Source organism: Numida meleagris, chromosome 2, assembly GCF_002078875.1.
Source record: "Numida meleagris isolate 19003 breed g44 Domestic line chromosome 2, NumMel1.0, whole genome shotgun sequence".
NCBI classification, from domain to species: domain Eukaryota; kingdom Metazoa; phylum Chordata; class Aves; order Galliformes; family Numididae; genus Numida; species Numida meleagris.
In genome coordinates, this window is record NC_034410.1 from 9,561,289 (window position 1) to 9,578,414 (window position 17,126).

Below are 17,126 nucleotides of genomic sequence, written 5' to 3' on the forward strand. Positions count from 1 at the left end.
AAAATAAGCCTCACAATATAGACAATAAAGTTTCCTTTATTCATTGTGTATTTTGATGTATCAAGGGTTATTACCATTAATTGTTCCAAGCCAAAAGACGTTGTAAATTCAGCAACAGCAGCATGTAATTCACTTAATGTGACTGAGCACAAACATACACATCTCAAAAGTAACTGGAATAAAGATATTTGTTAAGTCAGTATCACAACAAAAGCTTTGGTGATTCATTAGAAAGGGTGTAAGCCAGCACAAAAGGCAAAACACTACCAAGAAGAAATAAACAGAAAAAGATTAAAATTATCATCTCGTGCCAAACGGTTGAGGCTGAACATCAAGAAACCCCACATATTTTGCCTCGATCTAAAGGGCCTCCTAGTGACAGCCATCTGCCCCGTGTCCCTCTTGACCTCAGCAGTTATTTCAGGAATTGGAAGCACGGTGGAGAAGGGGCTCACACTTCTGATCCACAAAGCAGAGAGAAGTCTGTGACTCAGGATGTGGGTAACCTGCGCGTGCCTATCGCTATGGAGCTGCTCCTGCAGATACCATGCCCTTAAGTGGGAAAGTTTGCTCATTTGAGGAGTCAGTGTGTGCTTTTTCCTTCCCCATCTTCTCCACAGGCATATCCTTTTACATCCTTAAATATACCTATGCAGAGAAACACACAGCATGTAGAAACAATGAGTGTGTTGTACTGCCTGAGTTCTACAATGCAAAAAGCAGCTTCCTTCCTTCCATAGCAACAAAAGTAAATCATTGCCTCAAGAGATGTTTCCACACCTTAATTTTTAGGTTCTCTCATGTATCGCATTTAACTGAGCTACTAGCTTTTACATGGAATACATAGGCCTTGTCCAGTTCTGGTTTTATTCCTAAATATTAGTTATTCCATCACACAGAGTCACTTCCCACCCTCCTTACACCACAGGGGCAGGTGCAAACAAGAGCACGGCACTAGGCTCTGCAGACATTTCCTCTCACTGCACAAACAACCCAAAAGCACATGAAACACCACAGTGGAGAGCTGGAACACAGAGTGAGATTTTACACGAGGACCTAGCTCCTTACAGCCACTACATCTTCAAACAGATCAAAGAAGCAAAATGCAATAGGAAAACAGTGATACTTCAGACCAAGTTGAGTAGATGAGAGGTATGCTGAAGAAAACAACATGATGGATGCTAAAAGGAAGAAGAAAGAATGGCTTTGAAAAGCTGCCCAGTTAGATCTAGCTTTTCACACCTGAGTTACAGACTCCAACAGGGTAAACAGGAAAAAGGCATTTCAGTGCTTGGCTGGTGTTCACAGAAATTGATCTATGAATCACACGTATTAAGGCAATGCTAGGGAAAAAAAAAAAAAAAAAAAAAAAAAAAAACCAACCTGCTCCAGCCTGCTTCTGCCCCTCTTCCTGCCCTGCTACCATGTAGCAGCAAAAGGTAACCAGAAACAGACTGTAACCACATTCAAAACGTTTTCCAGAGGAGGGATGTCTAGACCTGCCCCTATTAAGGAGGGAACACAACGGTTGTAACCCCTCACTTCGCCACGGCCACTGGACCACACCAGAGCCCTGCACACCAGGACCTGCCTGGAGCCATGGGGGTGGCTGTGCTTGCTCCATGGCACATGGCTGCGGGCAGCTCACCGCAGCACATCGCCTGCACCTTCCACTGAGCAGTTACTGCCTTATTATGCTGACACTCACTATCCTATGGAAATGCAAGCAGATTATCTCCCCGATTGGTTGGACTGATTTTTAAAGCAGGTTCTCAAATATTCCGAGACCCTACACACGCCCCTCCTGCTCATCTGAAGCCTGGTTGTTACCACAGTGCCCTGCAGCACAGCACTTCCACTGCCCTGCATCAGCCCCACGTTAGGTCTTGGGATCGCGCAGCATCACTGACACCTGTGAGCATGGTCATTGCCCAGAGGCAGCACTGGGCCCTCCTCTGCATGGACTGCTGTGCCCACGCACAGCCCAGCACACAGTGGCAGCGGTCTGTTGCGTGGCTTCACCTGCACTGCGCCAGGAGCTCCTTTTCCAAAAGAAAAATCCAAAAAGAGAGAGAAATTGGCTGGTACAACTCTATTTCAGAGGCTGCGGTACAGAAGCAAGCTAAGTGTGTATGAAGGGAGGGCCTCAAAAAGAAATGAAGAATGTCATCACCCAAAACAGCTTAAATCTCAGAGACAAATACACAAAACAAGAAGCAGATATGAGCAGTTCCACTGCCCTCTACCTAATGACCTGACAACGCTAAATATATAGCAAATCATTAAAAATAAATAAATAAATAAATAATAAATTAATCATGCTTTAAGATTGTGCTGTTCACACAATGGTACAAAAAAAAAAAAAAATACTCTTGATCCTTTCATTTATACTGAACCTGTTCTTTAAGCAAGTAGTGAAAATGCCGTAGATGTGCTTTTTCCATGCAAGAAAGAGATGCTCACTCCATCTGTGACAGTTGGGTTTCAGTTAAACTGTCAGTGTCAGCGAGACTGAAGCACATGCTTAAAATGCTTTGCTGAATTGGGACCATACCCTGCATAACTTCCTTTTGCAAAAGCTATGTCCAGCTGCTCACTGAATAGTCAGGAGATGATGTGGATATGGAAGCTCTTTCATATTTAAAAGCTGTGTTCACAGCTGAAAATATCATCCATCTCTCTTTGTACATCCATTCTATACAGGAAGAGAAACCTGGTGGCTAGCAGCTAGCAGCACAATGACCAACACCCAGCTGAGGACCGCAGCCACCTCACAGCACTCAGAAGATGATTTCTTGTGATGCTTCCACAATGCCAAAGTATCTGAAGACTGCATTCCTGTTTGGACTGGAGAATTCACAACTGCATTACTGGCTTAAAAACAGATGCAATATTTAGCTGCACGATTCCAGCTGCAAGCAACTTTTAATACAAGTTTCAATAAAAATGATCAATAATCTCAACAACACTCAAGATATTTTCATATCTAAAATTGTTATTAATAAGTAATCAAGCAAACTGATTTTCAAAGCCATTGAGATTCTGTGCATTTTTCCTGATCCAGAAAGAACCAAAGGAACTATTTTTCCAGAGATATAAACAGACATGCACTTCTCTCATATAGGTAAACGCCAGAAATCATTCCACTGACAGTCATACACCTGAGTGATGATGATAATGACACCATTAAAATCATCACAAGCAGCCTTACCCACGCCTGAATTCTAGATCATTTACATAAGATGTAAATTTACCACTGTGATCAAGTTTGGCAGTAACAGCAATATTAAGAGAAATGGCTTCAAAATCAAATCTCTCTTCAATCCATTGTGCTTCTCCTCTCACAATGCACATGTTGGTTGACTATCACGGTGCATGTAGCATAACTATAATCAAAATTCAAAAATTTGGTGCCACAAAGGATCTCAGCTGAGGAGCTAGGAAGAACAGGCACAAACTACCATGGAAAAGGCTCAGCACGTCACGGCGAGAAACACACACCGTGTGGCATCCTGGAGAAAAGTAAAAGGAAGAGCAAAATCATTGAAAGGTGAAAACGTTGGAGGTGTAGCACAGAATGGCTGAGGTTGGCAGGGAGCTCTGGGTCCATCTGCCTGACTCTGCCCCAGTAGGAGCACCCAGTGCAAGGTGCCCAGGCCCACGTCCAGGTGGCTTTGGGAGACCTCCAAGGAGGGGACCCCACAGCCTGTGGGCAGCCTGTACCGCTGCTCCAGCACTCGCACAGTAAAAGAGGTTTTCTTAGACAATGTAGATACATAGAATATTTTATTCAGCAGCAAAACAGGATTAAGATTTTTCCTTGCGCGTGTCCCTTCCCAATGCATTCATCCTTTCCTCCACCTGATCCACCCGCAAACAGCAGCGAGGCAGCAGAGACCCTGCACAGGGCTCTCAGAAACCAGCTCCAGCTACGCCGCTAACAGCCTCAGTGCTGCTGCCACAAGCCAGGCTACCCAGGGAGCTGCATTTTGTGGGAGCTCACATTAACACAGAAGTCTCAACTGAGCAAAATGCTTGCACTGAATTGAGAAGAGGTGTAGGGTACAGCAATTATACAACCCCCAGTTCTTCCCCTAATATAGGCCATGCCTGAAAACACATGCAAGTAACATGACTCAGCCTCAGCTGGCACTGAGTCCAATAGCTAGGAAGTTGATACAAGCCACGTAGAAGGCCCTCTATTTGTCTCTTCTTTTTTATATGAACGTGTGAAAGAAGACACACTTCCGTATTTCGGAGATGGTTTATAGCCATGCTGCATGTGGCACATCGTGCTCAACAGCAGTGCTGGGCAGGGTAGAAGCAGGAATCTTTATATAGAACCCAGAGCAGTAACTCAGCCGCTGACAGTCACATGAATACAGCCCTGCTGAATACAAACAGAATCTTTCTCTGGTGTTAGGCTATTAGAGAGATAAGGCTCCATTTTGGATTTAAAAGACTTAAACTGACAAATGATCTTGTTTTTCTTCACCCCGCTAGCTGTGGCACAGGACAGGATGAATCTCAGCGCTTGCCACTGCTTATATAACAGGTGTACTCATGCATATGCAAAGATGATTCGAAGATACAGTCTCTAATCCATGCTTGATGCCTGAACAACTTAAATGGCTTTTATCACGTAGAAAGTGTTGCAGGCTCTTTGTAGGTAGTTCCTTTATAATTGCAGGATACATAAGCTGTATTTTTATTTAGTATGGGTTTCACATGAATAAAAAGAAGAAAAAAAACACTGCATGGTGATACTATCGATGCATTTTTAGATGGAAAATAAATGGCATAACTCCAGATCAGATTTCAGGAAATTTAAGATGCACCTTTCTCTATAAATATCTCAGACTGTATGTAGAATATCCTAATTTGGATCTAAGCAAACTCAAAGTGGAATTAAAAAGATATAACAGCAAATATAAAAAAGCAAATACAGAACACGATGAGCAAAACACACATACTTTAGCCCAGTGTCATTACAATCAGGTTCATGAGTTTGTTACTTCAAGTCAGAAGTTGTTTTTAACCAAACTTAAGAATAAAGACTTCAGTTTTGATCTGACATTTCTCATGAGCATTCTTTCACCTAGAAAAAAGGCTACCGAAAAAGGGCATAACATGAACTATCCTCACTGTGATCTTGCACGAAAGCCTGCCATTTGGGAGGGCTGGCAGAAAGACAGGCAATGAGGGAGTTTTGCTCATGGAACTGAAATAAAACGGGTGGGGATGGCTGACTTACCATGGTCTGCAATACTAGGACAAGATTCCTCTGGAGAGAAACCCCAAAAGTCAGATTTCAATGAAACAATGTGGAGGAAAAAGTGCAGACAGGCGAAGGCAAAGAAAAAACTTAAAGCCAAAGGAACATCACAGCCTGGCTTTCCCCCTGTCACATAGGAGGAGGCAACACTGACCACGCGCTGTCCTTGACAGAGTGCCAGAAGCGCTAAGGAGCTTTTGTGATCACGGTAGCTTCCAGGAAATAGTAACGCCTTCTGAAAATATGGACTGGTTTTCCAGTCATGAGGGGGTCTGTACTTTCCCAGTGGGAGTACGTTTTGCCTGTTGTTCTATGTATGTGAGGACTCTGTCTGAAATGCAGCGTTCTCTTAGTACCAGGAAGGACTAGACACAAGGAGTATATGTCAGACTGTTCTTCTATCACACACCCAATTGCAGATCCTTAAATATCACAGATTGTTTCTGACTGTTTGCAGGCATAGCTTTAAGTGGAAGTATACCCAGTAGTGCAGTCCTGATGCCAACATCATTTGCCATTTATTTTTAGGTAAACTGGACTTCAGTCTGAGGGAAAAAATAAATACAAGAATTTCTTTTGGCAGGTCTCAAACTCCCTCCTTATTTAAGCCTCCAGGAATGAAGGTTCTGCTTTTACATTGAGTGTAATGCCACACTTCTGTTTTGTGGAGACTTACAACGTGACCTCAATGGTAATTTCCATTGTAATTTTTGTTGTAGTCTCACTAGAAACTCATATGATCCCAGCTCCATGCAGTACGACTGTGCTACCCACGTGCTGGGCTCTGGAGCAGAATGCAGAGATGAAGTGACCCACCCATGACAAGAGTCATACAGTGTTTTCAAAAAGAGTCTGGAGAAAAACAGATGCTATGGCATTTAAATGATTACTTAGCTGCTTCATGCTCTCCCTTAATCCTAACATACCCTTGTGAGCAATTTTTTTTCTATTTATGATTTATTTATTACTGAAATAACAGACAAACCTCATCTGTGAACTAGCATTTTCAAATTATTCTTTTCCACAACATCAATGCTAGCAAAACCCCCTTACATCCACAGAGAAGTCTGGGGAGAGACTTTTTTGGGCACCTGAGTTACAGTAGATCTATGACAGAAGTAAAAAGACAGAAAATTAAGATCAACAAGCTCTTCATGTTAAAAAAAAAAAAGCAACTGTAAAGTAGAGTTGGCTTCTTTCTTCCCAGCTGCAGCCTAACTTAGTGCTAGATACCTAATTTTAATAAAAAATTAGTGGAATCAGTTGGCATATGAGGGTATATGAGGCCTGAAGTTATTTCTAGTATACCCACAAGCAGAATAGTTCATAAAGAAAGTCTGAAATTGCATTTATTACTTACCAGAATTGACCAATTACAACAAACAGCCAAAGTATAAAGGAAGCAATATAAATATGCAATTTGATGCGTGTTAGACCTAACACTGTCGGTTATACTTTCCTATCAAAATACACAAAAAAAGCATTCTGCTGGTTGGGAAAACCAGATCACCACCTTGGAATAATAAACAACATTAACCAACCAGAGGACTTCAGTTTGAAATTCTTTATGCCTCAGAAGCACAGAGGTCCAGGACAAAAAAGTACTAAGAGCTGATATATGAACCAGCCTAGAGCACTCCCAGAAGGACAGAGAAACCAGCACCAAAGGAAAGAAGCCCACTCTTACTGTATTTGTTGTTCTACGAGTGTACTGTGGAGGGAAAACTGTTATGGACTAAGTTATCAGAAGCTACCAAATGTCTCTAGTGGTCCAGCAGTTGATGACAAAGTTTAACATCACTGCGCCTGTTTCTGGCTGAAGGCATCCCCCAGGGCTTCTTCACTCACTAGCTGCAGAGTGACTGCACGCTCTGTGGAGCAACAAGCAGCTCACAGGCTGCCCTGCAGAGCTGAAGGAGAACTGCCAGACCTGCCAGGAGCACCAGCCTTCTCAGAAGTACCATCAACAGACAACATTGGCTCAGGCATCACTGTGCTCAAGAAAAAAAAGAGCATCTGGGCTCTCAGTAGGTAATGACACAGACAAAGAAGTATTCCTTCTACATTCAGGCTTCTGCATTGCTTAGAGGGAGGGGACTGCCTTCCTCTTTCACTGTGCTTCAGAAGGGGCGGCCTCTGGAGGTCAAACAGACTTGCCTTGGGAAACTCTGAATGAACAAACACGTTTTCACAGATCTTCTGTGGCAGAATGGCACAGAAATGGCAGCACAAAGGCACATAAGCTTCCAGTACACCAAGATGTATATCTACCGTATGAAAGCTAAAACTAAACATACGACTAAACCAGGAAAACAATACACTGGCTGTCTTGTCCCAGCTCATTTCATTGTTGAGTACATACTTCACCTCCCTGAACTGTTAGGGAATAGGACGCATGAAGGGCTAATCTTCAGAGGACTTGACTACTTTCTTATTCTTCATCTAAATTACTAACAAGTACAATAGTTTTACATAAAAGCCAATGATGAAGCTGTATATAGTAAGTATTTAAGGACTTTTTAAAATGTTATTTTTCTGCCACTTCATGCTTATACAGAAGTCACCTCAGCTACAGGTAGAATACAGAAGCAGTCCGTATGGAAGTAAGTATTAATACAGTGACTATACGTGAGATCCCCTCAAACTGTGGTGTATTTACATCTCTGCAGTGTTCAATATTGATTTTAAAAAAATTACTACAGCAAGTAAATGTCAAATCTTCACTACTGAAAACATACGACAGCTGAAATTCTCAAGTGCTGCAGTGTTCTTTCAAGTTACCAGGAAATTATAGTTCGTAATACTGGGCTAAACTTCTATAAAACGCCATTATGGATGTACCAATCACACTGCATTTCTGGTCAAGAGTAGATTCAGTGGTTGATGTATCTATCTACATGCACATACTTCTTACACTCAGTATTTCTTAGAAAAGAGTCTTCTATCAAGTGTACTATCAAGTATACTTTTTTTTTTTTTTTAAGAAAGCCATTGAGTCTTCTTTTATATGTCAGTGTTCCAGTGTTTATCAAGCCTTACTAATATTTTCTGTCTTATCTCCAATCTGAATTTGTCTAATTTCCTTTCCCAGGAGCTGGTTCTTCTTGTGTTTTGAAATCCTAACATAAACAACTTTCCACTATCAGAAAATACTCCTCCTTCCCCAACACAAGGTTTGTCAAATAACCCAAATAAACCCTCCAACTTTCTCTCAGTTAACAAGGTTCATTAGGACTGCTTCAATCCCCTCTGTCCTACAGATCTCTTCTTAATTTTATCAAATCCTCAAAGTCTGTGATACGAATACTTGTATCACCAAAGTCAGAGCTTGTAAGAGACACAAATGGAACCCTGGGACTGGAATGCATTAGCAGTATAATATTTATGAATACTGATTGCAAGACGGTTTTTCAGCTTTAAAAAAAATGAATCAGAAAATTTAATTTTTGCTATTCCCATCGCTGTTACTCCACACAACAAACCAACTTTCTCCATTACAACATGGAGCTGATTAGAAGTAGATCTAATTAAATCTATTAATTTGACCTCTTACAAGTAAAAACCACTCTGCAGTCCAATAATATTTTTTCAGTTTTTCCCCCCCAAAAGCCACCCCCTCATTTCACAGCACTTCGAAACAGAAACATACCACCTTCAGAACAATGCTTTCATTTTTTTAGACTAAACATATACAGCAAATGAAATTGGCATCTTCCCGAGAAATCAGCAGAGGGGTTTGCCATTGTCATGAAGGAAAGGATTGGGTCATTTCTGCATTTTGCCATTTCATTATTTAACTGCCGCTTGTTCATCCTCAGGCATCTGTCAAAGTAGTCTAGCATTGGAAATGCAATTTCCATTTTAAGATTCGTCAACAAAGCAGAGCCGTTCGCATCACCACCATGCCATTTTATTTGTTTTTGCATTTGAGTAACATTTCTTTCAACAAGGATTAGAGAGATAAGGTGTGCAAAATTCTGCTAGGATCCTGATAATCAACTGGGTCTACTTTTCCACTGAATGGCAATAGATGCAATATCCTGTAGCCATCCTGCTGGTGCCGTGTTTCCTCCAGAGAGGCCACACAAAGTGGATCGTCCAACCCCAGGACGCCTCCAGGCCTGGTTGCATGAGGAGGCTGCTGCCAGAGCCTCTTTACCTTGCTTGGATGTTAATAGGCACACAGACATCCACACACCAGGAAAAAGACCACCAGTACACTTTGTACAGGTCTTTAAGCCAACCTAAAACCTTTAAACCTTTACTAGTCAAGGCAGACTTTCAAGCAGCAGTCTACCAGTGAGACATCAGGCTTCAATACTCACACTTCAGCATTTGTCACAGAGTTTATGAAACATTTTCCTGGCTTCTGAACAACTCCTACTAGACCAGACATACCAGATTTTTATTTTTTGATATTTTAATCTCACACATAAATCAAACCTAGATTTAAACAAAGAAATGAATATCAGATCTCCTGGTTAATACGGAGGTATGGCTTCCAGATCCAGACAGCAATAAGACCAAACACAAGTCTTAATACCCACTTCTATTTCCCATTAAAAAAACCAGACAGCATTTGAAGAATCCCTTCTTCTCCTCAACTGCCACCATTCCACAGATCCACCTATGTGAGTAAGAGAAGGCACTGCCTCAAACACCCTAAAAGCTGACCTGGTAACAGTCCAGTTCAGACTTCATAAAGCAAACAGCACTTTCACACCTCCAAAAGTACAGGAAATAGCCCCTTCCCATTCAAATTATCAAGATACTTCGTAAGAATTGTTTCTCTCATTCACCCAACCATTTAACAAATGATATTCTTAAAAAGAGGCCACTGAGACAAGACATCATTTACTCTTCAATGTTAGCTCCTGCTGTAAAACACTGTGACAATTATATACACGCTGGTACTTAACAGAGCTCCGAACATTGCAGGTTAGATGTCAAACAGACTGCTACGTCTATCAAACTGCCAAGAACAGCAACTGATCCGACCACACCAAGCAGCATGAATGCCATCCTCCTTCCCTCAGGCCCCATGCACAGGCTGCTCTGCTGAGACGCGTGGCTTCTGCGTGGCTCCATGAGCCTCCTCGCCTGCAGTCACAGCCTCCAGCTGGAGCATGGCCACAGTCTTCCCAGCATCTCTGTCTCAAGCTGAACTGGTTTCAGTATTCCTAGGTTCTCTTCTTTATTGCAGAAGAATATTATGTCACCATTATGCTTTACGCTTGTTTTACAGTTATACTTAACCCTAGTGATAAATAACACCAGCAATTAGAAATCCTAGCTAACATTACTGAAAAAAAAAAAATCAATTAATTTACACAGATCTAAAATGAGTGATTCCACCAAGTGGAGCTAAATGAAAACAGTTCCAGTTTTTTAATGTTTACTTCAGCAACCCAAGGAAAGACCACAAAGAACGGCAGAGAGCAACCATGTTTTGGAACACACCGGCACCAGGATCAAGGAGTGAAAGAGTGGCCATCCTTAACTTCCCAGGAAATGCTGCTGAAAGCCACAGAAACAGCACTGCACCCAACCTCACAGCCTGGTGACTGCTGGCTGCAGGTGGGACCCCAAGAAGAAAGAGAAAAAGGAGGTGGGGGTGGAGAAGAGGCAGAATGGGATCATCAGGACTCAGCCAAAAATGAAACTCACCCACTGGGAAGGCTGGGAAATATACATGCATAATTTTAAATGGATTAGGAGTTTGTGTCAAATCTGTTATGTGCTGTGGTGAATTCCTGCACTGCAGTGAGTCATCTCGCCTGACAGTTGCTGGGGAATTAAAGCATTTATTTTAAAAAAATTATACGTCCTGCGTGATGCTTTATACAAATAGCCTCTTAAAAAATTAAAATGCAGTCAGTGCATTTTTAAGTATAGAAGAGCTATGGTACATTTAGGATTCTCTGTATCACACCGCAAACATCCATTCTGAGCTATGAAAACCGAAATAAGTCTATTGATGTCCCTTCAGAGAAACATTGATCTTTCTGCTGCTCTCCTCTCCCAATCCAAATCCTTCATCACAAATTAGTTCATTATATCTGCCTTTTGTACACCATGGAAATATTTTGTCCTGAGAAAAATTGAACACAAAGGAAAGAGGTATGCCAAACCTGATTTTTTTCAATATGAAAGAATATCTGGTTTGCTAGAATAAAGATGATTCAAATCAAAATGACAGCATTCCCCTTCTAACGGAACAACAGGCAGGGAAATATCCTCCTAGAGAAGAACAGCATGTTGACTAACAAGCAGATGTACACACTGGGTTGTTGCTTTGGCAAGGAGAAGCAGCACAGGGCTTCTGCTCTCCGCGCTGTGCAGCACCACCAGATAGACACTCCCTGAAGCTCCTTACTACGCATGTTCCTGTTGTAAATGCATTGCTTACTCCCTGTTTTGCCTATAAAACTGGCACCCCACTGGCAATTTTCACACATCCTTGGAAAAAGTTGTTCAAGTACGTCTGTTGTGTAATACAGTAAAGATCATTTGAAACATCTATTAAGTGTAACCCTTGGGCATCAATGCTGCTCAACATCAGCTTGCAATAAAGGTATAGTTACAGCATGCCTTCAGGACAGCTGTTCTGGGAACATCCTGGAGATTTGCATAGTCTATTTTACAAGGCACTACAGTGTACATCAACTGAATGAGTGACAGCGAATCCTTTTGACACAACAGTATCCATTAAAAGCCCTTCAGTAAAATGAAGTAGGTAGATTAAAAAAAAAAAAAAACAGACTGATTTCAAATCGCAGCACCTTTAAATGCAAATTGCTATTAACTCATGAGTGAATTTAATCTGTTTTTAAAACAATCAAGCAATTCTCCCTCTCCTATGCGAGCACCATCCAAGAAACAAAACAGCTGATGAGAGGAGCTTCCTCTCACAGAGAAAGAAAAGCTCCTGTTGCTATCACTCTTGATTTTATCATAATTCTCATGGTATTTGGTATATTTTCTTAAAGCCTTAGGTCTAGTATCTAATGTGAGGATTTCAGCTTTATGCCTTTTGAGTAAGTTAGTCCTCTCTGACAGAACTGAAAACATGAGCCAACTGCACCCTAACAACTCAAAAAAACCCAACAATAAATAAATGTGAGCACTGAATTTCTTAGTTCACTTCTCACCCAAACTCAGGAAGCACTAACGCTTCGTCACCGTGCAGGTTATACGCACTTGTGAAGCAGGGTGCTATCTCTCAAAGAGTGAATTAAGAAGACGATTTGTGTCCCAAACCAGACAAGTGAGGCACTTATTGGCATTTTCACACTTTGAAACTTCTCCGTGGGTGAAGAATCAGCAGAAATAATATCTATAGGAGCAAACTGCAGTTCTCCTGCCCCTATCCAGTGACTACATCCAGACGCGCCGATTTGCCACGTTTGCTCTCTACACAAGAGGCTGCCAACCACATCTCCCTCCTGAGAGCTTTTGCAACAGTATTACTCTGCCGGGCAGGAGCAGAGTAGCTCCATCAGAAGGAGGCATTGTATAGTAATAGACACCAACAGAAGATACACCTTCTAACTATACATACTAAACCTGACCAGACAACGACCCAATCAACCCAAACAATACCAATGCATACAGCCAAGCCAGCAGACATAAGGGAAGCTGAGGACCAAATTAATTAGCCGAGTTCATGTCCAGTGCCTTTGAGGGCAAGTAACCATTCACTAAAGATACCTTTTTTAAGTACTCTTTGGAGAAGGGCTCAAACTTAACAAAATCTCCTATGCTTTGTACGTTAAAAATGAAAGAGGACTGTATGTACAGCATGGAATATGGGTAGAACAGCTCAGAACAGGACATTTTTCACATTTTCCACGTAGCGTCTGTGGTTCTTTTAACTGTTTCAGCTATTTTATCTGACACTTGGATAAAACACTGGAAGAAATACAGAGCATCTTTTCCCAATTAATTTTGCCTCAGGCAGTAATTGGAAGAGCAATATAACCCTGTGTACCCTTAAATTGAGTGGAAAACGAGAAAAGTATTTTAGGGGTTTTTTTTTGGTTGGTTTTTTTTTTTTAATTCTTAAGAGTTTTTAAGAATGAAGGGTTTGTAGAATTACATTTCAAAAAAAAAAAAAAGACAACATATTTTAATACTTCTGGTTTTATTAAATGAGTTCTTCAGTTAAGAACCCCCAAGCTATTCTAAAAAACCAAGATGATTCATCTATTTCCACCCAGTACAATTTTATACATAGTTAGAAAACTAAAGCCTCGTAAAATTCTAAGCAGCCCTAAAGAACAACGACTGCAGAGTGACATGCTGATTGCATCAGCCTAGAAAGGCTGCACTTTGGAGCACTGCAAGCATCAGTACGCTCAGTGGAAACTACTACAGAGTGTCAAAAAACACATATGCAACATGCCAGCCTTAGACACACTCAGTCAAGCACAGCAAAACAAATCTCTTCAGGATATCGGGCTGGATGAGAAGGATTCCACAACTTACTTCTAATACTCTTAACCAATTTCAAGTGCTGCTGCATCTCTACATTTTGATAAATACAGAGGCATTTTCCCCTCCCAAAATGAAGTGAAAACACCATAAAGAAATGTGCTATTACTGCCTGAAGCTGAACGTAAAATTACATACCAACACATAAACTTGAAAGCCATTTTCAGCACTCATCAAAGTGCCAGGCTACCGACATAACTCACTCTCCCACACGGGGGAGGCTACGGGCTCTGAGGACGCTGGAAAACATTTCTGACTCTAACTGATTTTCAGCCTCTAAATCACAGAAACGAAGCTAACAAAATCTAAAATGGTTATCCTAATTTGCATCCATAGTACGTTTTAAATAGCTATGTTTGAAACAAAAAAGCACATTCAGACCACAACAAAGGGGAGGTAAAAGGCATGCGGCTTGCCCACAATAACCAATGGGTTAGAAGTGCCACAGAAACCATTTTAGCAGAACACAAAGTAAACACATTTCAGACAAACTCCTCTCCAAACCAATGAGCAGCACAGAAATGCCTAAATGCTCACCAAAAAAGGCACTTTGCCCTATCTCTAAAAAGCACATGCTACCTATCCAGCAGCCACTACATGAGCTTTTGCTGACAGCATCTCTGCTGCGAGACTCTGCCCAGTGCACAACTGAACAAGGAAGCCAGAATTTGGCTACAATGGAAAAAAACACCACGCTCAAACTTATATGTGTAATGACTGCCAGCAAAGGCTGCAATTTCAGCATCTGCAGAGTGCTGCACACAAGTGGCCCAGCCCAGGGCCCATGCTATGGCACAGGGCAGGTACAGGATCTCAGTAGGAGACAGCCTGTGCTCCTGGCCACCGGGCTGTGCTGCAATAATCCAGCCACTGCTCCCGTCTCTTTCACAAGGCAGCTGCTTTCCTTCAGAAGCTGCTTCTGAGTCACCTCTGCCCATAAAAGTTTTTGGCACTCAAGAACCAGGTTGCATTGGTACCAGTGACAGCTGTAAGAATTGTAACACTTACGGTCACACAAAATACAACACACCACTTCTGGCATTCTGCATTTGAAAAACATGTCCCCAGCACATTTGATTCAGGAAAGCACTTTAAAAGGGAGCACAACTTAAGGCAGTCACATCAGTCCCAGCACTATCAGTGAGTCCCCAACACACGGCTCAGCTCAGCGCGTCATTGCCAGGCTGCTCCCTGACTTGAGAAGGCAGCAGGGACACGCAAACACACCAAGAGCATCACACTCATTAAGCCTCTGTCCTGATGACATTTCTGCACATGCTGGAGCATCTCGCACTCTGTGTGCACCTCTGACACCAGTGGGAGGCCTCACATGGGTCAGGTTTAGCACACATACACTACTGGACATTCAGGGCCTAAAAATGCATCAAGTAGCCTTGAAAACCATTTAACTCTGGGTTAGTATGGCCAGACTATGGCCGGTTCTCCACGGCAAACAAAAACTGTACTGAACCTGCTACATGTAGTCATTGTTTCAGGGAACAGGCTACAACTTACAACATCTGTGCCTAAAGTTTGATGCTTCAAACAATGGAAGACTGAATTTCCTCAGGCACAGAGCACTGCTACGCACTCGACTCAGAGCACACCAAGAACAAGACGGGGGAAAGGTGTGAAGTGGGGACTCCAGCTCTTCCTGTACCCCACCCCTGCTCCAACCACTCCTGATTTGGGCTGCCACAGGCAAAGGGCATAAGCTGGGCTTTCCCCTGGGTGCAGTGCTGGTGGCACAGAGAGAGAGACACCATCAGAGAGGGGCAAACTCATTCCAGCTCCATGGAAGCTCCAGCAGTGCAGATACAGATGTCCAACCACATCCCATTTCCTCAGAGCCTTTTTGGACTATGCTTGCAGCAACAGAAATTGCACCATGAAACTGTATTACAACTTCAGCACACTGAATTACCAAATTACTGACTGATTTAAGTCTGTTTGGTTTTGGTCTCCTTGGTTTAATTATTCGGCACGCAGTCAATAATATGCCCCGCACCAAAACGCATAAAGCAAGAGTGCCAGACATGAGGTATCAGCAGCCTCCCTCGCAGCGCACAGCGCAGACAGGGGCAGCGCCCCACACAAGGCCACGCTGCCGTTCACTTCTCTTATGCCGGGTTTTCAGGGCATCCCTTGGAGGAGGGCGGTGGGGGGCTGGAAACAGAGAAGCGGAGCCCCAGGCAGCTCAGCAGCTCGCTCTCCCCTTCGCCCTCAAAGCGTTAAGGGAAAGCACAATGTCAACACCAGCTCCTCCCCGCCGATGGAACGGGCCCGGGCACTTTGCTGGCCGGGAGCCCTCACAAACCGTTACAGAGACGGGCAGCAGGAAAGCGGCTCCACGCATCCAGCGTTTCCAGGCGCTGGTGAGGGACACGCGGTGAGGTGCTGCGGCCCGTCAGCGTGAACGAGCGCTGGAATCTGTCCTTTTTTTATCAGAAGGCAGAGCACCCAGGGCTCGGTGCGGCGCTCGGAGGCTGCACGCGGGGCTGGGCTGGGGGCTGCGGGCCCAGCAGCCGCAGGAGAGCTAGCTTCCCAGCGGCACACCGAGAGCCACCGCCACGAGACTGCGATCGAACTGGAGGGGGGGGGGGGGAACAGATGCAAAAACATAGATGCGTCTCGTTTCCTCTCAACGATACGTTTGAAGATGACCTTATCGTGGAGCGTTTCGTTACAACCGACACACGCGCGCCGAGCCCGACGCGCGGACTCGATGCCAGCCCCTCGTGCAGCCGCGCAGCCTTCCCGCACCACCGTCTCCGGCAGATCCCGGTGAAACTGCCTTTTCCTGGCAGGACGAGCACCGCCGCGAGCCAGCCCCGAGGATTTTTCCATCTTCCGTAATCAGCCACGCTCCGCCGCGCGGACCCCGCCAGCCCCGCTCCCACCTCCGCCGCGGCGCTTCCAGGTGGAACAAACCCGCCCGAGCCCCCCCCCCCCTCCGCGGCCCGGCAGCGGGCAGGGACGGGGCGAACGCGGGGAGCCGCCCCTTTACCTTCGGAGAGCTCCAGCTCCAGCTCGGCCAGCCGGGCCCGCACCTCCAGGGGCAGCGACACGCTCTCGAGGCTGCGGTCCGCCATGCTCGCGCCGCGGAGATGGGCTCTGCCCTCCTCCCGCTCCCTCGCTCTCCCCCTTTGTTCGCAGCAGAAAAGGGGCGAGGGAGAACGGCGGGGCCGCGCCGGATGCCAAAGTCCTCCGCCGCCGCCTCAGCGGGGCATGCACGGGGGAGGCGGTCCGCGCTGGGGACGGGGCGCGGAGGGAGGGAATGCGGAGATTTCTCCTCTCCTCCCCTCTCCTCCTCCTCCTCCTCCTCCTCCCTCGCCGCTTCCTTCAGCGGGGCCCCGCC

General features: G+C 44.2%; 1 protein-coding gene across 5 annotated transcripts in view; it reads right to left on the reverse strand.

Annotated features, from left to right (window-relative positions):
* The window catches only part of DIP2C (disco interacting protein 2 homolog C), a 292,387-nt gene extending 275,267 nt beyond the window's left edge, over positions 1-17,120 (reverse strand). For all 5 annotated transcript variants that reach the window (XM_021385365.1, XM_021385363.1, XM_021385362.1 and 2 more), the window contains exon 1: positions 16,776-17,120. In XM_021385365.1, coding sequence (XP_021241040.1) covers positions 16,776-16,860 — 85 coding nt within the window. In that variant the 5' untranslated portion in view covers positions 16,861-17,120. The remainder of the gene's footprint in view (positions 1-16,775) is intronic.